The sequence below is a fragment of the Ahaetulla prasina genome, chromosome 1 (genome assembly GCF_028640845.1).
Source record: "Ahaetulla prasina isolate Xishuangbanna chromosome 1, ASM2864084v1, whole genome shotgun sequence".
In the NCBI taxonomy this organism is placed as follows: Eukaryota; Metazoa; Chordata; class Lepidosauria; order Squamata; family Colubridae; genus Ahaetulla; species Ahaetulla prasina.
The window spans coordinates 362323001-362349179 of NC_080539.1; the positions used below are offsets into that span (position 1 = coordinate 362323001).

At 45.1% G+C, this 26179-nt stretch overlaps 1 protein-coding gene across 2 annotated transcripts; it reads left to right on the plus strand.

The window, feature by feature from the left end:
- Positions 1 to 998: 998 nt before the first annotated feature.
- On the plus strand, positions 999 to 23314 carry ABHD17A (abhydrolase domain containing 17A, depalmitoylase). Of its 2 annotated transcripts, none has more exons than XM_058163363.1 (5): positions 999 to 1347; positions 6385 to 6932; positions 15267 to 15461; positions 17474 to 17653; positions 20773 to 23314. In XM_058163363.1, exons 2-5 carry the CDS (start codon positions 6619 to 6621, stop codon positions 20987 to 20989), a joined length of 906 nt encoding a protein of 301 aa, XP_058019346.1. In that variant the 5' UTR covers positions 999 to 1347; positions 6385 to 6618; the 3' UTR covers positions 20990 to 23314. The 2 variants fall into 2 exon arrangements, with proteins under 2 accessions (XP_058019346.1, XP_058019345.1); XM_058163362.1 differs by having other exon boundaries at positions 999 to 1286.
- Positions 23315 to 26179: the final 2865 nt, after the last annotated feature.

The following is a 26179-nucleotide window of genomic DNA, read 5'->3' on the forward strand; positions in this document are numbered from 1 at the left end:
CCACCGCTTTGCAAGCCACAGAACAGAATCTCTGAAGGGGGTCGTGAGTCTTGAGAAGCCCCACACCCAAAAGTCCTGGGGACCCCTCCACAAGGGTCCTGGGGGACATTTTGAGAAACACTCTATAAACCACCGCTTTGCAAGCCACAGAACAGAATCTCTGAAGAGGGTCGTGAGTCTTGGAGAAGCCCCCACACCCAAAAGTCCTGGGGGACCTCCTCCCACAAGGGTCCTGAGGGGAACATTTTGAGAAACACTCTATAAACCACCGTTTTGCAAGCCACAGAACAGAATCTCTGAAGAGGGTCGTGAGTTTTGGAGAAGCCCCCACACCCAAAAGTCCTGGGGGACCCCCTCCCACAAGGGTCCTGGGGGGACATTTTGAGAAACACTCTATAAACCACCGCTTTGCAAGCCACAGAACAGAATCTCTGAAGAGGGTCGTGAGTCTTGGAGAAGCCCCCACACCCAAAAGTCCTGGGGGACCCCCTCCCACAAGGGTCCTGGGGGGACATTTTGAGAAACACTCTATAAACCACCGCTTTGCAAGCCACAGAACAGAGTCTCTGAAGAGGGTCGTGAGTCTTGGAGAAGCCCCCACACCCAAAAGTCCTGGGGGACCCCCTCCCACAAGGGTCCTGGGGGGACATTTTGAGAAACACTCTATAAACCACCGCTTTGCAAGCCACAGAACAGAATCTCTGAAGAGGGTCGTGAGTCTTGGAGAAGCCCCCACACCCAAAAGTCCTGGGGGACCTCCTCCCACAAGGGTCCTGAGGGGAACATTTTGAGAAACACTGTTCTAAGCCAGGGCTTTGCAAGCCACACGAACAGGGTCTCCGAAGCCTTTCTCTGCTCGGAAACTGACGCCCATGCCCAGCGCAGCTTAGGTAGGGAGCTCGGCTCCCCTGGTCTCCCCTGGAGACCCTCCCCACCATTCCTGCCTCCACAAAGCCCCACCCGGGCCGGGTGTCGTCATTTCCAGCGCTGGCGTCGCGCTGTCACATCCGCCTCCCCTGGAGGAGGCGGAGGAGACGCCAGAGGGTGGGAGGCCCCGACGCAGCGGCGGCCGCTCGTTCCAACTTGCAGGCCCGACGCGTAATGCGGAGCGCAGGGGCGCCCGGTTGGAGCTCCCAAGCGGGAGCCGGGAAATCACAGATCCGGGCCGGACGAGGGCTTGGCGGCTGAGCGGGAGCGACCACAAGCAGAGGGGAACCGAGGACGGACAGCCCACCTGCCGCCCGAAGGGAAGAGACGAGACTCGCCAGCTGCCTTTCGCAGAGCCGGTGCGCGCCCAAGGCGACCGGGGAACCCCGCTGGCAACGCGGAGCAGGGGGGCAGGCGCGGGTGATTACGGGCGGGGAGCGGGGGGACGGACGGACGGGGCGGCAGGCTCGGGAGCCTCGCGGGGTCTGCCTGTCTTGCTGGCTGCCTGCCTTCCACGCTGGCAAAGAGAGAGTTTGGGGCGTACGGGTGCGATGCGCGCCGCCTCTCCATCCTTGGAGAGGATCGAGCCCGGGGCGGCGAGTTCGGTGCTCGGCGGGCGAATTTCTCCGGTATTCCGGACCGGGGATGTGGTTGATATCATGACGCCCGGGGCTTGCCTGTGTGTTGTGGGTCTTTCCCCCTCCCCCCCCCTTTTTTTTTTTGCAAGGGGTGGTGTGTTACTCGGTTCGCCCGGGCTGACCACCGACCAAGTCTTGCCTTTATTTACGCCAAAGGCGCTGGGGGTGGGGGAAGTCTTGCCTAGGGAGCGTTGCTTGCAGGGCTGCTCGGGAGGAGATCTGGGGGTGCCCCGGCTCCCCAAGTGCCCCAGTTCCCTCGCGTGTAGGTGTGTGTGTGTGTGTAGTGACAGCTCCGATGATGTCATATGCCGCTACGACCTCCGTTTCTCCGCACGTTCGTTTTGTCCGTTCCGTAGAGAATCAATCTCTCGCTGTTAATCGGGACCGTTGGAGAGAATTTCCCTCGGGTTTCTACAATTCCTGCCTGCCGGAATAGCGATTCCTCCCCCCACCCTTTGGTGGACTGGGCTCCGTTTCCACCCACGAACAGTTCCGCGAGCGTCCTCTTGGCCATGCTAACCGTGGAAACTCGCGGGGTTTACACTCCAGGTGTGCTTACTCGGGAGAAAATCTCTCTTGATCGCTGATAACGGTAGGTAGGGTCTGACTTGACAGGGTTTCGCGGTTTCTGCCTTGACCCGACCCGAGCCCTTTCAGCGCATCTCAACTACAGTGCCCATGATCCCCAGCAAGAAGAGTTTGGGATGGGGGGGTCAACTTAGCCACTCTTGGAAAGTGCCCAAGGGCCGAGGCCTGGTTGGTGTCCTTATAGGTAGTGAAAATAATGCTGGCTGGGGATAATGGGTAGGATAATGCGGTATGTATAGAGAGGGGCTTTGGGAGTATTGCAACTGAAGGGGGATGGGTGGTTGGGGACTTTGGGTAGAGGGGGAGAAGATCATCGGTTAAAATGTGTTGTGGGTCCATTTTGCTTTCCAATGACTCATGAAGTGCTGAGGGGAGAAGCCGTAGTATTCTCCTAATGATGTTATTGGTGTGTCCGCTGTGTATAAGCCTGGCACAAGCAATGTGGGGTTTGGATTGGCTTTGGAGACTCTGAGGCTCTGAAGCTGATGTCAGAGATATGAGTGGATGCAGCCTTATCTTAGCCTATGGTTGTATGCAGGGCTGAAATCCAGCAGGTTCTGACGGGTTCTGGAGAACCAGTAGCGGAAATTTTGAGCAGTTCAGAGAACCGGTAGCGGAAATTTTGAGTAGCTTGGAGAACCAGTAAATACCACCTCTGGCTGGCCCCAGAGTGGGGTGGGAATGGAGATTTTGTAATATCCTTCCCCCAGGAATGGGGAGGGAATGGGGATTTTGCAGTATCCTTCCCCTGGCACACCCACCAAGCCACGCCCACGGAACCAGTAGTAAAAAAAATTGGATTTCACCCCTGGTTGTATGGATTACAGTTGCAAGCACCTGCACAAATTCAGTTGCTGCTGCGGTTGTTATTTTATTTTTTTCAAAGCAAGTAGATTGGTAGTGTCCTCCTACTCCTTATTTTTTTGGTTAAAAAAAAAAAGATATTGTGGATAGTTTTAGGTTAGTATTTCTCAATCTTGTATTTCTCAATCTTGACCAGGTTAAGATTAGATGGACTTCAATGCCCAGCTGGCTGGGGAATTCTGGGAGTTGAAGTCCATCCATCTTAATGTTACCAAGATTGAGAATGTTACCAAGATGATCAGGAAGGGATGCGTTGGACCCTGGAAGACTGCCTGGGTGAAGAACAGGTGTAGTTGCATTGTTCATTGGAGTTTTGGGAGGGATATTCTGTGAAGATATTGGTTGTACCATCATCAAAGTTGCCTAGAAGTCTTTGGAGAGAATTAATGATCTGCCACATGATGTCATCATGCAAATGATTAAATGCTTATCATGGACATGATGTAAATGACTTAATCTCTTCATTTGCAAGATGTCTTGCCTGTGAGAGTCACATCATGCCAATAATAAACCTAGTAGCTGTAGCGTAGTGTAAGACCAATTTTCTTTCCTCTTTCCAAGAAAGTCAAGGAAGCCAAGCAAAACACTAGTGGTTTTCATATGCTTGCACATAAAGTTCAGATTGGAAGGCCAAAGTACTTGTTGCAGTTCTTCTGCTATCAACCTTTTTTCTGAATAAATCTTATTAATCCAAACTCGTAAGGGCCTTTTCCTTGAAATATTTATTTCTAGTCCTGATTAGAGAGTTCTGATAATGACCCTGGCCCTGAGTCATGATTTTGATATCATTGTTTGCAATGGACATTGATGCATTGTTGTGATGATTCTACATTTATATCTTACTTTTTGGCCCAGTAAGAACTCAATTTTTTTTTCTTGTGGTAGGAACAGATTAAGTGTGGAATTAAGAGGGCTGGAAAACTTCTCTGAATTGAATGGGCTGTAAACAAATGTTAATTATTCGGATTTATTATCAGTATGGCATTGAGCAGGAACTTCAGCTGGATGCCTTGATATCTAAGGAGATTTATAATCATCCAGGTCATGGTTGTCCCAAAAGTGCTCCCCCCCTGCCCCCCCCCCTGAAAGACAACAGGACTTTCCTGGGGTTTTTTTCTTTGAAAACATTTCTCTTCTTATCCAAGAAGCTTTCTTCAGTTAGAAAAAGCACCTTGGGGACAGATGGATGGTTTGGATGGCCTCTTGCTAATTCTAAGAAGTAACAGTAACATACCCTGGGTTACATGATGTCCATCATGTGATTGGTCTCTGGCTGGTTGGGTTCACATTTTCCATGAAACTTGCTTTACTTCATAAAAGCCGGCTAGGTAACTTTGGGCCAGTTACTCTCTCTTAGCCCAACCCACCTCACTGGTCATGGTTGTTGTGGGGAAAATAGAAGGAGGAAGTTGTGTGGGATATGTTTGTTGCCTTGAGTTATTTATTAAAATAATAAAGGTGGGATATACCGTAAATAAATTTAAAAACCACAGTTGGCTGGGATCGTACAAGCTTTAAACTTAAGACATTACCCTGAAAAGTAAACAAGGCATAGGATCTATTTACATGATGTGTGAATGGTGCCAGAACAAAGGTTATTATAGGTCTGTTAAACCTAGTTTAACCTAGATTTAATCTAGATTGGGGATTTCACACCCCATAAATTCCTTCAAATTTAAACCCTAAAATGAAAATACAGTATGTCCAATTTCATTCTGTTCAGCTTTGTATATACACACACACACATTTTCAATATAATCCTGTAAAGTATACAGCACAAGCAAGAACAAAGATAGAAAATAATAGAAAAGCAAACTGAAAAGAAAAAAAAGAGAAGAATATACAATAATGCCTTCTGCCCTTCTATCCAGTCATTGTCATATTAAACATTTCCCTAACTTCTTCCTCTCATTTTAATTCTCAAATCCCATAATCATCCATTCATGTTTTCTTCTTTCAGCAAAAAGTCCATACAAGGGTTCCAGTTTTTTTTAAAAAAGTACTTTATTATTTTTTCCCCTGATCAAACTAATCAACTTTGCCATTTCTGCAAGTTCAGTTAATGTTGTGATCCAATCTTCCACCTTACATTGTGTTCAGCTTTTGTAGAAAAAGTCCATTTTCCTTTATGATATTTCTATTAGCGGAAATTGTATGGATATGTTCATATCATTGTTTTGGTTAATCATTCATATGTGTATGATAAATTATTGGCTGCAAATCAGGAATGAGCGAACACTTTTCGGAAGAAGATTAATATTGAGGCTGGTTTCTGTGTGAAAGTTTATGGGTAGGCATGTTTTAAAGGGCCAGTGAACAGTCTAGCATCCCAGGTCCTATGTTACTCCTACTGCTCTAAGCTGCTTTCTTATCACTGAATAAGGAATCTCAAGATCATATAGTACAGGGGTCCCAGCCCACAGCCCACTACCAAACGCAAAGTTCCATTTGTTTGAGCGGTGGGTGCTCACACTCGTGTGCAAATGGAGGTGCATGCGCTCATGGACATGTCTGCTGCTCACACAGAACCATCCCCCTGCCCTGCCCATCCGCCAAGCCAGAAAGATTAGGGACCATTGATATAGAACACCTCTGAACTTAACTTAGAAGGAACTAGGAGGCCACAGGTAATATCAATAAATGGAGTATGGTTGAAATTTTATTTGTTGTTGTTCAGTCACTAAGTTATATATGACTCTTCGCAATGCCATGGACCACAGCATGCCAGCTCCCTTGTCTTCCACTGTCTCCCAGAGTTCGCCCAAATTCATATTCAATGCGTTGATGACTATTTCTAAACATCTCCTCCTTTGCCGTCCCCTTCTCCTTTTACCTTCAGTCTTTCCCAACATCAGGGTCTTTGTCTTTGCCCGTGAGTCCTCTCTTCTCATTTGGTGGCCAGAGTATTTGGGTTTCAGCTTCAGTATCATTTTACAACCTTTGTTGCCACAGCTGTTAAGTGAATCAATGCAGTTGTTAAGTAAATAACACAGATGTTAAATTAATCTGGCTTCTCCTTTGACTTTGTTTGTCAGAAGGTCACAGAAAGTGATCACATGACCCCAGGGACACTGCAATCGTCAGAAATATATGCCAGTGGCCAAGCGGCTGAATTCGATCACATGACCACAAGAAGTTGTTACTTTGAACGGTCAGCAAACAAATGGTTGTAAGATGGGGACTTCTTGTATTGGATTGGATTTAACTATGTAACTATGTAAGCAGCCTAGAGTCACCTCCAGATGAAATGAGCGGCATATCCATTAAGAAGATCCATTGAAATCAATAAATGATGACCATTCCCATTGTCTTTATTGGATCTCCTTGATGGGGGGAAAAATAATTTCCTCTCTTGTTTTGTTTTTAGGATCCGGTGCAGCAAAACTCATGTGCAGAGAGAGACTTCGAGATTCTCTATGCTGGAATGCAGAGCCCCTCAGTTATGGCTGTTCTGAGCGGACATGTGCTAAAGACTTGCTGTATTTCACTGGAGGCTGACATATTTCCTTAACTGGTTGGATTGCCTGCTTGTGGGACTCCTGTTTTTCCCTGAGTATTACCCTGTACCCCACAGTCCTTCCCTTTGATTCCAGCCGCGGCCATGAATGGGCTGACAGTTAGTGAACTCTGCTGTCTCTTCTGCTGCCCGCCGTGCCCCAGTCGAATAGCTGCCAAGCTGGCCTTCCTACCTCCGGACCCAACCTATACAATCGTCCCAGAGCCAGATCCTGCGGGCAGCACCAGCAGCGCCGCCTCCCGGAGTGGCACCATGGCTCGCTGGAAGCTTCATTTGACGGACCGGGCTGATTTCCAGTACACCCAACGAGAACTGGACACCGTTGAGGTGTTCCTTACCAAAAGCAGCCGAGGGAACCGAGTGAGCTGCATGTACGTCCGCTGCGTACCTGGCGCCAGGTGAGCACATTTGAAAAGATGAGTGGCAGTAGCAGTGCGGTGTCAGGGATATTGGGTTTATAGATAGTCTATGACAAGGGTCTCCAACCTTGGCAACTTTAAGGCTTGTGGACTTCAACTCCCAGAAGTCCACAACTTCTGAGAGTTGAAGTCCACAAGTCTTAAAGTTGCCAAGGTTAGAGACCCCTGGTCTATGACTTAAAACTGTTGTGACTCCAGCCCCCGAACCTGGCCCCATGCCCAAAAGTAATTCAGAAAGTGAGGGGAAGGGCTGGTAAGGCTTACCTCGGGAGCACCGATTCCTTTGGCTCAGCTCCAGGAGCAAGAGCCAGAACCAGACCAGTCGGAGGATGTAATGAGGCCCTCATCCCCTGATTCCTCCCTTCCCCAGGCTACGCCTTCAGACCCAGCTGATAATAATAATCAAGTTTGGCTTCAGAAGATTAGAGAGGCGGGCATCCTCAAAAGGAAGGGTGGGGCAGGAGCCCCATCCCACAGGATATATAAGGAGCTTTGGGACTACTCTCACTCCACGGGAAGCAAAAGTTTAGCTGAACCATTTCAAAAAGAGCTGAAAGTCTTGCTACGTGAGTCATTTGTTTGAACTTTGGCAGGCAGCTGCGATTTCTCTGCCAGGACTGATAAGAGCCGTGAATCTACTGGCTGAAGGCCAGCTCGTGGGTTTGAAATGGGGAAGGAGACAGAACAAAAACCATTTGTTTAGTGACCAATGGAACTTAACAAAGGGACTTTAAAAAGTGGCTTATGACCTAGTTTTCAAACTGTGGCAGCATCCCTGTGGTCACATGATCAAAATTTGGACGCTTGGTAACTGGCATATATTTATGACGTTGCAATGTCCAGGATCATGTGATCACCTTTTGCCACCTTCTGACAAATTCAACGGGGAAGTCAGATTCGCTTATTATTGTTACTATTTTAAAAACGGCAAGCGATTCCCTTGTCAGAAAGGTTGTACAATGCGGCAAAACTCATTTCATGACTGTCTTGCTTAGCAATGGAAATTTGAGGGCTCAGTTGTGGTTGTAAGTCGAGGACCTCCTGTATAACCGTGCAAGTCAGAATAACAGAGTTGGAAGGGATCTTGGAGGTCTTCTAATCCAACTCCCCGCTCAAGCAGGAAACCCTACGCCATTTCAGACAAATGACTGTCCAATCTCTTCTTAAAAACTTCCAGTATTGGAGCATTTACAACTTCTGGAGGCAAGTTGTTCCACTGATTAATTGTTCTAACTGTCAGGAAATTTTTCCTTAGTTCTAGGTTGCATCTCTCCTTGATTAGTTGCCATCCATTGCTTCTTGTCCTGCCTTCAGGTGCTTTGGAGAATAGGTTGACTCTCCTCTTCTTTGTGGCAGCCCCTCAAATATTTGAACACTGCTGCCATGTCACTCCTAGTCTTTCCTTTCATTAAAGCCAATTCCTGCAACCATTCTTCATATGTTTTAGCCTCCAGCCCCCTAATCATCTTTGTTGCTCTTCTCTGCACTCTTTTTAGAGTCTCAACAAGTCCTTGTTAGAGGTCATACAAAGTACATATAGAGCAGGGGTGAAATGCTCCCGGTTCGGACCGGATCGCCCAATCCAGTAGCAATGGCGATGGGTAGTTCAGAGAACCGGGAGCAAAAATCCCTGCTCCCTCCCACCCACCCATGCCCAGCTGAGCTGCGCAATCATCAGAGGTTTTTTTTTTTAAAAGCATTTTTTCTTTAGCCAAAAAAATGCTTTTAAAAGTAAAAAAAAAAACTGATTTTTTTACAACTACCCAGTCACATTACTCCCCCCACCAAGCCACGCCCACAGAACTGGTAGTAACAAATTTTACATTTCATCCCGATACCGAGTGTATGTATGTATGTATGTATATGTATGTATGTATGTATATATGTGTATATATATGTGTGTGTGTGTGTGTGTGTAGGTCTTTGGTTATTCGGGTTTTCTCCCGCGTAAAATTAGAAGTGTTTTGGCGACGTTTCGACGAAGTCTCATTCGTCATCTTCAGGCTTCAGCTTCGTGCTTCTAGGAGCAATGTGTGATCGCAGCTGTTTCTTCCTTTTAACTGCTAGTGGTTATCGGATATCAGAACACAGCCTAGCTCCCACCCAATCAGTTCAAATCCCCACTAGCAGTTAAAAGGAAGAAACAGCTGCGATCACACATTGCTCCTAGAAGCACGAAGCTGAAGCCTAAAGATGACGAATGAGACTTCGTCGAAACGTCGCCAAGACACTTCTAATTTTACGTGGGAGAAAACCCGAATAACCAAAGACCTACATACAAACACCTGCAAAAACCTCAGAAAACACACACACATATACCAACCCCCCGCCGAAGCAGGAGACCCTACACCATTTCTGATAGATGGCAGTCCAGTCTCTTCTTGAAAGCTTCCAGTGATGAAGCTCCCACAACTTCCGAAGGCAACTTCTGTTCCATGGGTTGATTGTTCTCACTGTCAGAAAATTTCTCCTTATTTCTAGCTTGAATTTCTCCTTGATCAGTTTCCATCGATTATTCCTTGACTGGCGTTGGAAAATAGCTTGACCCCCTCCTCTCTGTGGCAGCCCCTCAAATATTAGAACACTGCTGTCATGTCTCCCCTGGTCCTTCTCTTCGCTAGACTAGCCATGCCCATGTCATGAGGGTAAATGTGAATTTTCAAGGATTCCATCTCAGTTTCCAAGCCATTCGCGCAGAATTGTGGGAGGCGCAGCATTCTTTTGCTTGGCTGAGGGCAGCAGACCTTCTGTTAAAACAGGCTGGCAAGTCCTCTCTTTAGGGGACAATTTGAGCCAGTGATCATTGTTGGTAACACTTGGGGGAGCGGGGGGGGGGAAGACTGTATCAACTAAGCACAGTTAAACAACAAAGTTAAGAACATCAGCCTTGCTCAAAGCTGCTTAATTGAGTTAATCTGGGGCTGTCATTTGGTGTATAAATTCTTGCTATGTTGCAGGTGCCTCCGGATAATCATAAGCCTGGAAATGAAAGGAGCTTGTGACCTCTCCCCCCCATCTCATTTTTTTTTTAAAAAAAAATTAGGGGTTGCTCAGACAACTGGAAAGCTCAAGAGGATTGGGCCCCAACCTTTGTAGTCTGTTTCCATGACAATGTAAAAAAAAAAACTTCATAGGTGCAGGAATTAAGCCCCTTGAGAGCTTAACATGTCAGGCTTAATTTTGCCAAGAGAGTCCCAGTGTTTATTCCGTGCGGTGAAAATTATCAAAGTTTAATTAAATCAGATTGGGGCCTGGCTGGTGGGGGTCACCAGGGCCCAGTTCTCAAGGGAATCGAGCACGGGTGATGTACTTGGACCATGTGAGCTGCAAGTGGGAAGTTTTACCTTCTGCCTCAAACTTTTGCAACTGTGTATTCCCTCCCATTTATTACCAATACATGGAATTACTATATAAGGGTAGTCCTCGACTTACCACCGTTCGTTTAGTGACAGTTCAGAGTTGCAGTGGGACTGAAAAGGTGATTTATTACCAATTCTCACATAACCGTTGCAGCATTCCATGATCAAAATTCAGGTGCTTGGCAACTGGCATGGATTTACGATCATTGCCAGCATCCCAGAGTCAAGTGATCACCATTGGTGATGCCAGCTTCTGAAAAGGTCTACGGAGTTTCTCTGTCATCCAGGTCATGGTTTGTCCCAAAGGTGCTTTTTTTCTCAAGAGGCAACTGGACTTTCTTGTTCTTTCTTTGAAGAGGTTTCATTTCTCATCCAAGGAGCTTCTTCAGCTCTGTCTGAATGGTGGGGAATGGAAGGATTTATATTCCTTGCATCCTTTTAGAGAGTCATTGAGCCCAACTGGAGGTTTATCTGTGTCCTCAGGGTCACCTGAGTAGTGGTCCTGGTTCCTGTAGTCTGCAATTTTTTCCCCCGTGGAAATCCATTACTACTCCCACACCATTCAAAAGGTGTTTGTCCTAAATTGTTGTATCCCTCCACTTCTGTTGAGAGAAGGTTGTTCAGTTTTGACATAGATGGCCTCTTTAACCCCTCTTTCGAATCAGTAGGCCTCTATCTATCTATCTATCTATCTATCTATCTATCTATCTATCTATCTATCTATCTATCTATCCATCTATCTCCAGTTTACAACACAGTCGTCTCGGAAGTTCCAAGAAGGCTCCACATCCATTTGCACTACTCAGGTGACTCTGAGGACACAGGTAAATCTCCAAGTGGCCTCAACAACTCTCTAAAAGAATGCAAATGACCAGCTGTCTTCAAGGAATATAAATCCTTCCATTCTCTACCATCCAGTCAGAGCTGAAGAAGCTGCTTGGATGAGAGGCGAAACGTCTTTCAAAGAAAAAAACTAGGGGCTTCTTGAAAGAAAGCACCTTTGGGACAGCTTTTGAAAAGAAAATCAATCAGCGAAAGCAGACTTGCTTAGCAACCACACAATTCACTTAATAACTGTAGTGTTTCACTTAACAACTGTGGCAAAAAGGTCATAAAATGGGGCATGGCTCACTTAATAACTGTCTTGCTTAGCAACATAAATGTTGGGTTCTATTGTGATCATACCTGTGTAGGCTTCTTTACAGATTTACCTAGAAGTAAATTTTACTGACTTGAGGTTTCCAAGTAAGCAAAACCAGAACTGAACGGGGGAAAAAAGAGAATAGAATTTTTATTGGCCAAGTGTGATTGGACACACAAGGAATTTGTCTTGGTGCATATGCTGTCAGTGTACATAAAAGCTGAATAGCTTGGCCACAGCAACTGGAAGATAAATGTATTTTTAAAAAGTTACTATTCTATTTATGATTGTTTACTTCCCACCTATTTGCTGTTCTCTGCGAAAAACGAGACACAGGACAATAAAAACAAGAAAAATCAGCAGCACCATTAGCAAGGACTATGCTATTAGTAAATAATGATTCCCAGATCCTTGGGAAGAACTCAGTAGGTAGATAAAAAAAATACCAAATCCATTCTGGCTAACTGTGAGACAAACCATAATAATACATATATGATGAGGGTGAAAAAAAACTCACCATAAATCGAACACCTGAACATGTAATATAAAATTTCTAAAAGCACTACAAATGCAAAATACAAATTCCGCCGCCTTCGACATGACCTGAGTGTAACTCATAAAATCATCTCTTACAATGTCCTTCCTGTTGAAGACTACTTCAGCTTCAATCGCAACAATACACGAGCACACAATAGATTTAAGCTTAATATGAACCGTTCCAATCTTGATTGTAGAAAATATGGCTTCAGTAACAGAGTTGTTAATACCTGGAATGCACTACCTGACTCTGTGGTCTCTTCCCAAAATCCCCAAAGCTTTAACCAAAGACTCTACTATTGACCTCACCCCATTCCTAAGAGGTCTGTAAGGGGTATGCATAAGAGCACCAGCGTGCTTACCGTTCCTGTCCTAATGTTCCCTTTGATTGTATCCAATTCGTGTAGTTATTTCATGCTTATGCTTATATATATGCTTATATATTGCATAGTTATTTCATGCTTATGCTTATATATACCGTTGTGACAAATAAATAAATAATAAAAATAAATTTTAAAAAATGGCTTTAGAAATGGAAAGAGTAACATGGCCTTTAAACAGGCATCCCAAAGCTCAAAATTGACAGAGGTGGGTTTTGTTTTTTTTTAAGCAACTGTAATTTAAAATCAGAGCAAACGGAAAAGTAGCAGCTGTCAGCTTTGGAAGCCATACTAGGCCGAAGGCTTCCATGCACTACCACCCTCCTGCAGGAGGGGTTTTCTGGAAACTGACAGCAGCTTTCTCTTTCCAGATAGGATGTTTATGTTGAAGCTGTCTTCATGTGGTTAAGTTGAAATGAGATTTAATAAATGTAGCAGGTTCTGTCCTGGGCGGCCTTTCCTTTGCAGTGTTTTTCAAATTTTGGCCAGTTTAAGATATGTGGACTTCAACTCCCAGAATTCCCCAGCCAGTCATGCTGGCTGGGGAATTCTGGGACTTGAAGTCCGCACATCTTAAACTGGCCAAAATTTGATAAACATAACCCTTGAAAGGTGTTCAAGAGGAACCCTTTAAGGGCCGATGCCTTGAATCTTAGGACACAACTGTTGAACAACCATAAAAAGATCATTTGCCAGAAAATCGAAGCATCTCTTCAGCCACTAAGGCCAGCTGATTAGGCTGGATGTCTTGGTTGAGGCCTAGACATGGGGTGGGAGCAGCCTCTTTCCTTAGTTTGACAAATGGCTGGTGGTTGTGTATAAGGGCGTTCCCTGGTCACTGTTTCCGGTCCTCTTTTATGGGAATCTGTCTCTGTTCTCCATTGTTGGACTGGAGTCAAGCCGTAAATTCTCAACAATGAAAAAAAAAATACTTTTCATGTCCTAAACAGCTGACTGTCACTCTTTTTTAAAACCCATTTTATCCTATTATTCATAAGAATAGGAATAGGGCAAATTTGGGTATCTTTGGGATTTTGCAGATTTTGATCACATGACTGGAGATTCTGCAACAGGCATAAGTACAAGGACCGGTCAATAAGTCACTTTTTTTCAGTGTTGTTATAAATGGTTACTAAATAAATAGTTGTGAGTCAAGGACTGTGTGTGCAGTTTACGTACAGAGGGGGGGCTACAGGAAAAAAAATGCGACACTGCATAATCCATTCTTCCTCTGTGTGGTTTGAAATGACCAGTCTCTGAAGTTGCCACTTCATCATGTTGTGAGGTTTATACCTTTTTTTTTTTTACAAGCATAGACAGTAATATCTAAGCGTATTTCACATACAGCCTAAACTTTTGTATGGAAGAGGCCTTATGAAATAAACCTTGATCCACGGCAAAATGAGATGGTAGGGACTTAAGGAAGAAAGAGGCCGAACCATTTCTGAAAATAGCGGAGAAGTTTAAAATGGCGTTCTCATGTTAAAGAACAAAACATGGCATTAAATAAAAGTTTCCAGCTCCTATTTCATGGGGGGAAGAATTCTTCACCAACTTCTTCTACCTCCCTCCCTCACCCCACAATTGGGCTACTTTCTACTTGCAGAGAGAGGTGGGATTTTTTAATACAGATAGAAATTAGAACATAGACATATTACCCTAAATATTTGTACAGGTAGTCCTCAATTTACGACTACCAATTAAGCCCAAATGTTCTGTTGTTAAGTGAGACATTTGTTTTTTGTGGTTTTTTTTAATAATATTTGTTAAATTTCCAAACATTAAAATACACAGTACAAAAAAAAACACAATACACACAAAAAAAGTAAAAGTATTTAATATGGAATAGATGGTATTCCTGGCTGGAGAGTAAATATAAAACTTAAGGGATATTTTTGTTATGAGATCGAATTGTGACTAGAAGTTAAGATAATTTAAACAAGGATGTAAGTTTAAGATAGAGATATTTAGAAGTAGAATTTGTGTAAAGAGGTTAAATAGGATAGCGATACTGCTGTAGAAAAGCTGTTACGAGTATTGAAATTTTGATGCCTCTGTCTTTGTTTAGTGAGACATTTGTTAAATGGGCTTTGCAACGATGTTGCAATCTTTCTTGCCACAGTTGTTAAGTGAATCATTCGTTGATAAGTTAGTCACCGGGTTGTTAAGTGAACCTGGCTTCTGGCATTGACTTTTCTTGTCAGAAGGTCACAAAAGGGGATCATGTGACTTTGGGACTTCGGTCATAAATCTGAACCAGCTGCCAAGCATCTTGATTTTGGTCATGTGACCATGGGGATGTTGCAAAGGTCGTAACTGTGAAAAATAGGCTGACTCTGTAAACCGCTTAGAGAGGGCTGTAAAAACACTATGAAGCGGTATATAAGTCTAAGTGCTATTATTAAGTGCTATTACTAAATGAACTATTGTAAGTCAAGATCTATTTCTATTCTGAAGTGTTACGCTTTGTCCTGAAAAAAAGTAGGCCTCTACCACTCGATTTTGGTACACCTGAGGATCAGGTCAGTGGTGGGTTGCTACCAGTTCTCCCTGGTTCGGGAGAGCCAGTAGCGGAGATGTTGAAGTGACAGCAAACCGGTTCACTCCAACCATCGTCTGAGCCCTCCTGCCCGGTCCTGCGCTATACCTACCTTTATTCCTCCATTTTTAACCAAGCTGAAAGCCGTGGCAGAGCGGATTGCGCTACTCAGCTGTCCAAAAAATCAATGCGCTTGGGTGAAGCGCAAGTTTGGCATGCGTGCGAGCGAAGTGAGCACGCTTGCACTGATCACGCGCAAAGCGCATGCGTGAAACAAACCAGTGGTAACACCAGTTAGAACACCACTGGACCAGGTGTGATGCCACTGCTTTTTTCTGAACCCTTCCTCCTTCTCAGGTTCACTGTTCTCTTCTCACATGGCAACGCTGTGGATCTGGGCCAGATGTGTAGCTTCTACATCAGCCTGGGCACCCGGATTAGCTGCAACATCTTTTCTTACGACTATTCGGGCTACGGTGCCAGCACAGGGAAACCGTCAGAGAAGAACCTCTACGCTGATGTCGACGCAGCCTGGCAGGCCTTACGCACACGGTGAGTCTCCAGGAAGAACAGAGCCAGGCTTGCTGTTTCAAAAGCACCAGGATTTTTCATAACAGTGTCCGGATTGATCAAATCATCTGCTTCCCGCAAGGGCATTCAGAGGCCTCTTCCTTAAATGTTTTCTCAGAAATCAGATAATTCCTAAATAGAGACTCCATTCTTAGTTTTTGAGGCCAAGAAAGATGGATAGATATATATTGTCCATTAAGCCATAAATAGACAAATGAAAGAAAAGCTATACTTGTTCAATGCCTATCTTAGTGCTCAAAATAGTCCTTGGAGCTGCCAGTGTGACTCTGGACACTTGTTTTGGTTCCCACTAGGCTTTTTGTCTCATCTGGGTTGTTGTTTTTTACACAAAAAAAGACAAAAATGAGAAGTTAACAGAACTGGTAAATGAGCAGCAGCCTCTGGTACTATACTGGCTTCTTAGAGCTCTGAAATGTCTTCAGAATCATGTAGTGGTATGTGGGAATGAGCTTGAGGGACTGGACTTAGAGATGCTACCTTGGGAATAATCAGACGAGCAACAGCTTAGCTTGCAACCGGATAGAGGGCGAGCCAAGAGGCTGAGAAGGGACTCTCAGGGTGCAAGAATTGTATTTTTGGTGGGAGAATTATATTTTTACACCTGCAAGGGTCTACTAGTATAGTTTTACCATGAAGTAAAATTAGCTCCTCTGGCTGTGTTTCCTGTCTGATCTACCTGATCTTTTGTCTTGACAATTCTTTCTATGGTGGGACTAGAGGTGGGTTTCAGCAGGTTCTGACCGGTTCTGTAGAACCGGTAGCAGAAATTTTGAGTAGTTCAGAGAACCGGTAGTAAAAATTCTGACTGGCCCCGTCCCCATCCCTTCTCTGCCTCCCAAGTCCCAGCTGATTGGGAAGAAATGGGGATTTTGCAGTAAGCTTCCCCTGCCACACCCACCAAGCCACGCCCACAGTACCGGTAGTAAAAAAAATTGAAACCTACCACTGGGTGGGACCCTTGATGCTCTCTGAGCTTGGTTGTTTTCTTGCAGATATTTCATTACCAAAGTAGGTAACATCATCAGTGCTAGTAGCTACTAGCTCTGTTAGCAATGATGATGCTGCCTGGTTTGGTCATGAAAATGTCTGTAAGGAAAGAACTAAGTTCAGCGAGCACCAAGCACCGTGCCGTTCAGCCCTGAGCCACAAATAGTCTCTTCTATTAATTCTGTGTTTTCTTACAAAATAATTGGCAACTGCTGCCTCATGCTAAGTTTGAAAATGTGCCCACCTACCCAGAGAAGGACAGAGTTAAACAGAGGAAGCAAAACAGGGGGTACAGGAGTGGTGGGGAAGAGGAAAATAATTATTTTGCATGGTTCAGCCTGCCTACCCTTCCACTATTTTATGACTGAGTGAGACGGCTAGGTGCCTTCTGGTGGCTCATCAGTAGGAAACACAGACGAGCTGGGGTGCCCTGTTCGTTCCAGCATCTATTTGAGGCTGGATCAGGGGTGAAATCCAGCAGGTTCTGGAGAACCGGTAGCGGAAATTTTGAGTAGTTCAGAGAACCGGCAAATACCACCTCTGGCTGGCCCCAGAGTGGGGTGGGAATGGAGATTTTGCAATATCCTTCCCCCAGGAGTGGGGTGGGAATGGAGATTTTGCAATATCCTTCCCCCAGGAGTGGGGTGGGAGTGGGGATTTGGCAATATCCTTCCCCCAGGAGTGGGGTGGGAGTGGGGATTTGGCAGTATCCTTCCCTTGCCACACCCACCAAGCCATGCCCACACTAAAAAAAAATTGGATTTCATCACCGGGCTGGATTGCCTTCATGTGAGGATGTTCCTTCCCTTAGTCATGACCAGTAGCCCCAAATAGCATCAGCCTGTCCAGTTTCATTTGGAGACCAAGTTCATACACCTGTAGAGAGCAAATTCCATCCCTTGTACAAACCGTACCTGAGGCCCATAAAAGATGTAATTTACCTTGCGATGGCACCTCTGTGGTTTCTTTTTCCTCTCTCTGTACAGATATGGGATCAGCCCCGAGAACATCATCCTCTATGGGCAGAGCATTGGGACGGTGCCCACAGTGGACCTGGCCTCCCGCTATGAGTGCGCAGCTGTGATCTTGCATTCACCTTTAACTTCGGGCATGCGCGTGGCCTTCCCAGAAACCAAAAAGACCTACTGCTTTGATGCTTTCCCAAAGTAAGTCCTTGAGAAAGCAGGAACATGGGTGTGGATGCCAGCCAAGGAGGGGCAGATGTGCAATTAAAATTTACTATTCCAGTCTGCTGGATTTAGGCTTTTCTGTTCGCCCTCCCTCCAGATCTTTTAATTTCTTTTTCAGAAGCTTGATTATTGAAAAGTGTATCCTGCCAGTTTTTTGTGTGTCTTTTTTTTTTTTAAATGACATAGTAATTCCTTACATTGGGGTGGAGTCAGGGCAACTGAATGGAGCTGAGTGTTTACTGGCCGGATGCCCTTCCTGTCACCAATGCAGAGTTCACAGCAGATAATTACTCAGTGCAACTACAAAAAAGCTTTTCAGTGTGAGCTTCCTACTGTCATGTCCTACCCGCTACTCCGACGAACGAGTTAAGGAAGTCCATGACAAACTTGGCAACGAAGCCTCTGCAGCTTGCCAAGTTCCTTCAAGGTTTATCAGGGCAAGCAGGAATCCAAGTTGTGACTTCAGCGATAGGGTCCAGTATCAGCAAACTCGATAAGACTTTGCTTGACTCAAGGTTGGAATGCCAAAAGCAGGTCCTTTATATAGGCTGTAGGGTGTGGCTCCATGACTCAGCATTTATCCAGGCCTGCCCCACCCCTCGTTCTGCTGGCGTCGCCTCTCAGATCTCCGGAAGCAAGGGTCCTCCCACTTTGAATTGTCTTCAGCTGGATCTGCTGGCAGCTTCTGGGAAAGGGAGGGATCAGAGGGAGTAGGCCCGAGTAATTCCAGCACCTGGCTGACGTCCTGCTCTGACGGCTGAGCCAAAGGAACACACGCTGTATGAGTGAGGTTTATCGGGCTTGTCCTCCCACTCCTGGAATCCTCTCCGGGCATGGGGCCAGGGCCGGGGGTTGGAGGCATGACAGGCCGTTCATCTTCATTATCAGACTCGGAGTCTGATAACAGGCCCGGCTGGAGACGGGAGGGGCCTGGCTGAGGAGAGGAGGGAGGATGAGTCACAACACCTAGGTATACATCAGGGGTCACCAAAATTGGCAACTTTAAGACTTAAGGAGTACAAATCCCAGAATTCCTCAGCCAGCATGGAATCCTGGAAGTTGAAATCCACCAGTCTTAAAGCTGCCAAGTTTGGAGAAGCCTAGTGTAGATGCTGGTCATCTTACGTTTAGTTACAACTAGAAGTAGTAGCTCAGTATTTGGTTATTTCCAACTTGATTTACTATGCAGTACAAGTAACCTTCAACTTACAATCATAACTGGAACCAGAATTTCTGTTGTTAGGCAAGATGGTTGTTAAGTGAGCCATGCCCAATTTTATGACCTTTTTGGCCATCGTTTTTAAGCAAATTACTGCGGTTGCTAAGGGAATCAAGTCATTAAGCAAATTTAACTTTCCCCATTGACTTTGCATGTCAGAAGCCATCTGGGAAGTTCACAAAAGGTGATCACATAACCCCGGGGTACAGCAACTGTCTAAATACATGCCAGTTGCTAAGTGCCTGAATTTTGATCATGTGACTTTGGGGTGACTGCTGCGATGGTCATAAGACCAGTCATAAGTCACCTTTTGCAGTGATGTTGTAACTTTGAACAGTCACTAAATGAATATTTAGAACAGGGGTCTCCAACCTTGGCAACTTTAAGCCTGGAGGACTGCCAACTCCCAGAATTCCCCAGCCAGCAAAGCTGGCTAAGGAATTCTAGGAGTTGAAGTCCACAGGTCTTAAAGTTGCCAAGACTGGAGACCCATGATTTAAAATATGTTCACTTTCAAAGCACATTGCTCACTTTAATTCAGAAAGAGGGACTTATATTAGAGGGACTTGTGGTCATTTGCACAGATAATCTCTTCCCTGGCAATCAGGAATATTATGTAACCTGATTTTTCTCCTGACAAAAGAGGCCTATTTCGTACAGCAAGAGGCTGTAACTCACCGATGGAGCGCTGATTCTCTGTCAAAAGGAAATACAATTTGCACATTTTTCAGTACAAAAGTATCTTGGTTCTTAGATTGTAATAACACGAGTTACCCCCTTTGAGTGACACAGCAGACTTTGTGCGTCATAATGAGGGGCTGCATCATTTTGGAATTTGCTTTTTGCTTTTTTTTTTTTTTTAAAGCAGAGAAATATATGCTTTGAGCTTTGGCAAAGACATAAGCTGCTCATTTTGCCTCTGAAAATCCCCCAAACCTTAAATCAACCCCAAATAAGTTCATTTTAATTTAAAAGGGCTAACGTTGCGTGTCTTTCTGGGTGAAATCTACTCAGATCCTGCGTAAAACAACTGCAAGTCCGTGATATTAGCAATCTCTGATTTCAGCCATTTAATTTTTGCTTCAGTATTTTTGTATGGGTTGTCTGTAAATTCCAATGAAGGATGGTGGGCCTTGGTGCTGTTGGAATTTACAGAATTCAAGCTGCTGATCTACCTGCTGCTCAGTGAGTAAAGCATGCAGAACTATCCAGCTTTTCTTTCAGGGTAATGCTGCAAGGCAGACCCCTATCCCCCTGGAGTAAAGGGGCTCTTTACAGAATAACAGAGTTGGAAGGGACTTGTAGGTCATCTAGTCCAGGGGTGTCAAACTCAATTTCATTGAGGGCCGCATCAGGGTTGTTTGGCCCTTGCGGTGGGTGGTGGTGGGGGCATGGCCAGCTCGACATCACTCGTGTTGGGGGTGCCTATGGCAGCCCAAGCGCTCTGCCAGTGAAAACAAGCTCCCAAGCTCCATTTTTGGCTTCCTGCAATCCCCTGCCAGAGAAAACAGAGGTCAGGAGGGCCGCACGTGGCCCTCCCGAGCTCTGTTTTCGCTAGCAGAGGCACCATGGGCTGGTTCTTTGCTGTTTCTAGGGTAGCCCTGCTAGGCCAGATCTAAGCACCCCGCAGGGAGATCCGGTCTCCGGGTCTTGAGTTTGACACCCCTGATCTAGTCCAACCCCCCCACCCAAGCAGGAGACCCTACACCATTTCTGACAGGGACAGTCCAGTCTCCAGGCTCTATTTGAGTGTTTCTCAACCTTTGAGACGTGTGGACTTCAACTCCCACAATTCTCCAACCCGTACATGTTGCTGAGAATTAGAACCACTGCAATAATCTACCATTGCTTTCTGTATCCCTTTCCTCTTCCACAGTATAGACAAGGTGTCGCGCATCACTTCCCCTGTGCTGTTCATTCATGGCACCGAAGACGAGGTGATCGACTTCTCTCACGGCCTGGCCCTTTACGAGCGCTGCCCGAAGGCAGTGGAGCCCCTCTGGGTGGAAGGAGCTGGCCACAACGACATTGAACTCTACAGCCAGTATCTGGAGCGCTTACGCAAGTTCATCTCACAAGATCTGTCTGGTTAATGCAGCTCCACCTGTCTGACCCTTCTGGCAAGGACCGCCCACCTTGACTAGGCCTGGGGAAGCAGAGGAAGCATTTCTGGCTTTCAAAGGAGAAGGCCACTGATGCTGCAAGCTCCACGTTCCCATCTGCAAAATGGGAGCACTTCTATTCATCCTTCCTCTATTGCAGGCTTAGTCTGCGCAGGGCTCTTGAGTCTCCCCTGGTGGTTCTTCCCCATCGCCAAGGGCCCTTTCCAGCTGTTCTCATTTCCAGCTGCTGTCCTGGCTGAAGAGGGGCCTGAGACAGAGTCTAATTGCACCTCCTCGCGGGACTCCAGAGGACTCGAGCGTTGCAGACTGTTCTAAACCATGAACATCTCCATCAGGGCTATCCTCTTGTGGCCTCCGTCCACCTTCTCACTTCCTTTTTCAGATCCCGATTTCTTAACGCTCCGCGTGGTGACCCATTGATAGCAATAAGCCATAGGCAGGGTGGGGCGGGAGGCAAAGCATGCTGGCCAAAAACGGCTTGCTTCAGTTTGGCTGTCCAGCCCACTGCAGCCTTTGAAGGACAATTGAATTTCATTCAGATTTCCATCCAGGGGTGGGGATGGAAAAGAACCACCTGGAATTTTTCACCCAGAAGCCTGCAAAAAGAACTGTTTGTGGAATGCAGCAAGGCTGTTCTACGTGTCTCGGCATTTATTGGGGGGGAGTGGGAGTCATTTGCCAGCTTCATCACAACTCCTAGATACTGTTGTTTTAATATTCCATATCCTGTGCCCTCCAGAAGTCCCCAGGGAATGGATTACACTTATTCCGGGTATTCAGGCAATGGGGAGAGGTCGGGGTGGGAAGTATGGGAAGAATTCTCCATCGATTCATTTTGAAAGAGGAATAAACAAAAAAAAATGAAAGATCCACATGCGTTTCCCACTAAATGTTTCTGGGAGAATTGGATAGGATGAATGAGTTGGAAGTTGGTAGAAGTGTGTAGGTCAGGAAATAGATAGTCCAAGAATTCCTGTAATGGTGCTTCATTTTTTTTCTTTAGGACAGTGTTTCTCAACTTTGGTGACTTTAAGATGTGTGGACTTCAATTCCCAGAATTCCCCAGCAAGCCATGCTTCTCTTATTTTGGGACAGCCTTAACACAAGTGTGAATTACTAACTCGGTACAAATTTCCCTGTTAAATCCTATTCTCTTTTTCTTTACTGCCTCTCTCTATAGCCTGATTTCAAATAGAAAGCTCCTTAATGGCTTAATGCAATGGCCCCCAAACCTTTTGGGCATCAGGGATCGGATCCATGGAGAGAATTTTTTCTGTGGACCAGAAAGGGGTATAGCTTTGCATGCTGCCTGCATCCCATGGATGGGGCTTTGCTAGTTTGCGTGGCCCAGTTTCTGCCGTGCCATATATATATATATATGATATATATATATATATATATATATCAGTGATGGAGAAACTTTTCGGCACCAAGTGCCAAAAAGGGACCATATGCTTGTCTGGGCCACAACCCGGAAGAGGAGCTGCCCAGGGTGCATGCACACACCCAAAAATGAACTTCTAGTTTTTGTTGCGCGCATGTCTGCTGGCCAGCTAGTTTTTTAGGTTTCTGGCGCACATGTGCGCATGATAATCAACTGGCCAGCACACATGCTCATGCAGGAAAACAGAAGACCAGCTCTTCCAGTTTCCGGCACTGCACCCACGAAAGCCAGCTGATTGTTGCACATGCATGCGCGCCAGAAATCCCGGAAGAGGAACAGGCGATGCCGCGCATGCCAGGCGACATGGCTCCATGTGCCACTTTGGGCACCCGTGCCATAGGTTCACCATCACGGGTATATATCATAAACAGGAAATAATTGTACTGGCAAATTAACTTCAATAATAATAAGTCAATTTTTTTTTGTTGTTTACATTTATACCCCGCCCTTCTCCGAAGACTCAGGGCGGCTTACAATGTATAAGGCAATAGTCTCATTCTATTTGTATATTTTTTACAAAGTCAACTTATTGCCCCCCCAACAATCTGGGTCCTCATTTTACCTACCTTATAAAGGGTGGAAGGCTGAGTCAACCTTGGGCCGGGCTCGAACCTGCAGTAATTGCAGGCTTTGTGTTCTAATAACAGGCTTCTCTATTGCCTGAGCTATCCCGGCCCCTTTATATTTACTTACCTAACCAAAGAAACAGAATGAAAAAGAGTGAATGAAAAAAATCAGTGGGTGCAGGAGTGACTCCTGATTTCTTGCTGGCCTCCCCATTGACATTGCTTGTGAGAAGAGGGTAGGGAGCATCAGATAACACAATCAATTGACAGTAGAGACACTGCAACAGCTACAACTTTTGTCAATAAAACTGATCTGAATATCATGGAAGCTTCAATTCCACAGGAGTCATATATTGTTCCATATAATTGTTCACCATTTGAGCTAACTTGAGGATACAAACAGACAAAACACAATGAAAGTTTTAATTGAATATAGATAAATGTTTTTAGTAACTTCACAATTCAAGTAATTCTATTCTGCCAAGAGAGGTTCAATTACTGAACAAAGAATAATACTTCTTTTTAAGACAGGAAACATAACACAATAAAACAATATGCACCACAAACATCAGATGGAATGCATTAAATCCAGGAGGTAAATGCGCTCAACTTGGAGCTACTCCCCCAAAATGGGAATTTTAATGCTTTGGGAACAAAGTGAACATGTGCTTCAGGTGGGAGTGGAAATGTGTTTGTGGTATCCACAAAGCAGGGACATCCACGGGGTATCAAAATGGGGTGAATATAAAAAGGGGTGGAGTACAGCCACCATCTACCTTTTGAGAAAAAAACTGCTCTATGGATGCTGTTGGCCTGAACTAACAAGATGTCAGCGTTCCAAATAATGCACCCAAAGAAGGCGGAACTCCGAGGCAGGTAGATTCCTAAAGGAACGATTTATTGGATACTTCATATTGGCACAACTGGTGAAAACCAGCTCTGAAGGTTCCCGTGGTTTTCACTTAATTAAAAAGTAAAATTTCCCCCTTCCCCAAGTCATCAGTCACATTGTCCAATCGAGGTGCTGGCCGGTTGCTTGGTTACTTCACTCTTCCTCTCTCAGCCACCTGTTGGAATGTCCTTAGTTCCCACAGGAAAAACCTTTGTTTTTACTACAAAGCTCTCTATTTCCCCCTCCCTGTCCCTTCTTCTTCCTTGTGGCAACCCTGAAGCCTCCAAGATGGCCTCAGCCAGGCTCACTCCAGGGGTTGATACAAGAAACATCAAGAGCTTATGTGCAGAATGTTAGCTGGATCAAACATAAGACTAACTGTGTTTAGATATCACACTATAGTCTCAAGTGGTTTATTTGGTTCAGTATAGGGCACCTCTTCTGCTCTTGTGTTTCATAAACCATTATTTATAACAGAATAACTGTTAACAGAGTTGGAAGGGATCTTGGAGGTCTTCTAACCCTCTGCTCAGGCAGGAAACCCTACACCACTTCAGACAAATTGCGATCCAATCTTTTCTTTAAACTTTCCAGTGTTGGAGCGCCCACAACTTCTGGAGGCAAGTTTTTCCACTGGTTAATTGTTCTCCCTGTCAGGAAATATATAGCTAAGCCTGTTGCATAAACCCAGTCTCCTGCAGTTTGGTCAGTAAACCATCATAAAACAAAGTTTTGTATGTCTTGCAAATCTAGTCTGTAGCTAGAACAAGCTCACTTCTTGGTTTGATCTGTAAAGATCACGGGGTGACATCCAGCTGATTTCCCTTGCAGGGCTGTGCTTCTAACACAAGTTTTTTTACACCGATCAAACTTGCGGGTCAGAACCTTTTTGAAGGAAGAATGAAGAACCAAAAAAAAAGGTCAGAAATGTTGCTTTTTATCAGCGACTTTCAAGCCTGCTTCCCTTTGGGAATGAATGAGGATGAAAAGAATTTTCCCCTCCATTTTGCTCTTCCTTGGATAAGCTTCCCACTTGTCCCCGAGAGCCTCTTGATTCGCAAAGCTGATGGAACAGCCTGGAGCAACTTAATCCCGTGAGAGAAAACAAGGGTTGGGCCAAAGACACATGTATTTTTATCCTCCTAAGAGAACCCAGCTTCCTGTTGGGGGGAAAAAGCAGGAGGAAAGGAGAACGGCTGGCGTGAGCTTGCCAGCCACAGGAAACTGGGCTGGGGGAACAATAATTTCCTTGTTTTCAAAAGGACACTAAAAACGCAACCCACCGCTGAACTGCTTTGGAAGATTTTTTTTAAACATTCACAACAGAACAGAATAGCACAGAATGACAAGAGTTTATTTTATTTATTTTATTTATTTTATTTTATTAAATTTTTATACCGCCCTTCTCCCGAAAGGGCGGTGTACAGCCAGAATAAAATACAAGATATATACAATTAAAACGCAATTAAAATATAGCAATTACTAAACGACTGATAGTTAAAATGAATTTAAAATTTAAAATATTAATAAAACCCCAATATAAAACCAAACTATTATGCCAGTCCCGCTTGAATGAATAAATATGTTTTTAGCTCACGACGGAAAGGTCCTTGGAGGTTTCTAGTCCAATCCCCTATTCTGGGAGGAAACCGTGTACCAGTTCAAATGGTTGTCTTATCTCTTCTTAAAAACTTCCAGTATTGGAGCATTCACTACAACATGTTCACACTTACAAATGGGTGTGATAAGGCACAATTTTGTGACTGAGGTTCCCTAGACATATGGAAAAACAGGCCCCATCCTCCTCAGCCTGCATGGCTGGGAAGGGGCATGCCTTAGGTCAGGGGTTTGCAAACTTGGCTCTTTTAAGACTTGTGGACTTCAACTCTCAGAGTTCCTCAGCTAGCAAAGCTGGCTGAGGAACTCTGGGAGTTGAAGTCCACAAGTCTTAAAAGAGCCAAGTTTGCAGACCCCTGCCTTAGGTAGACCAAGCCCCCTCACCCCCATGCTGTTAACCTGTAATAGCCATCCAGTTGCCAAGCAGAATCCTCTTCCTCTAATGCAGGTAGTCCTCGACTTACAACCACAATTTGGACTAGAATCTTTGCTGCTAAGCAATGTAGGCATTCAGCCACACCCAATTGAAAGAGCTTCTATGCCACCGTTAAGCGAATCACTGCAGTTGTTAAGTGAATCACATATTAAGTAATTCAGGCCTCCTCCATGGAGGCCTTCCTTGTTGGAAGCAGCCTGGGAAG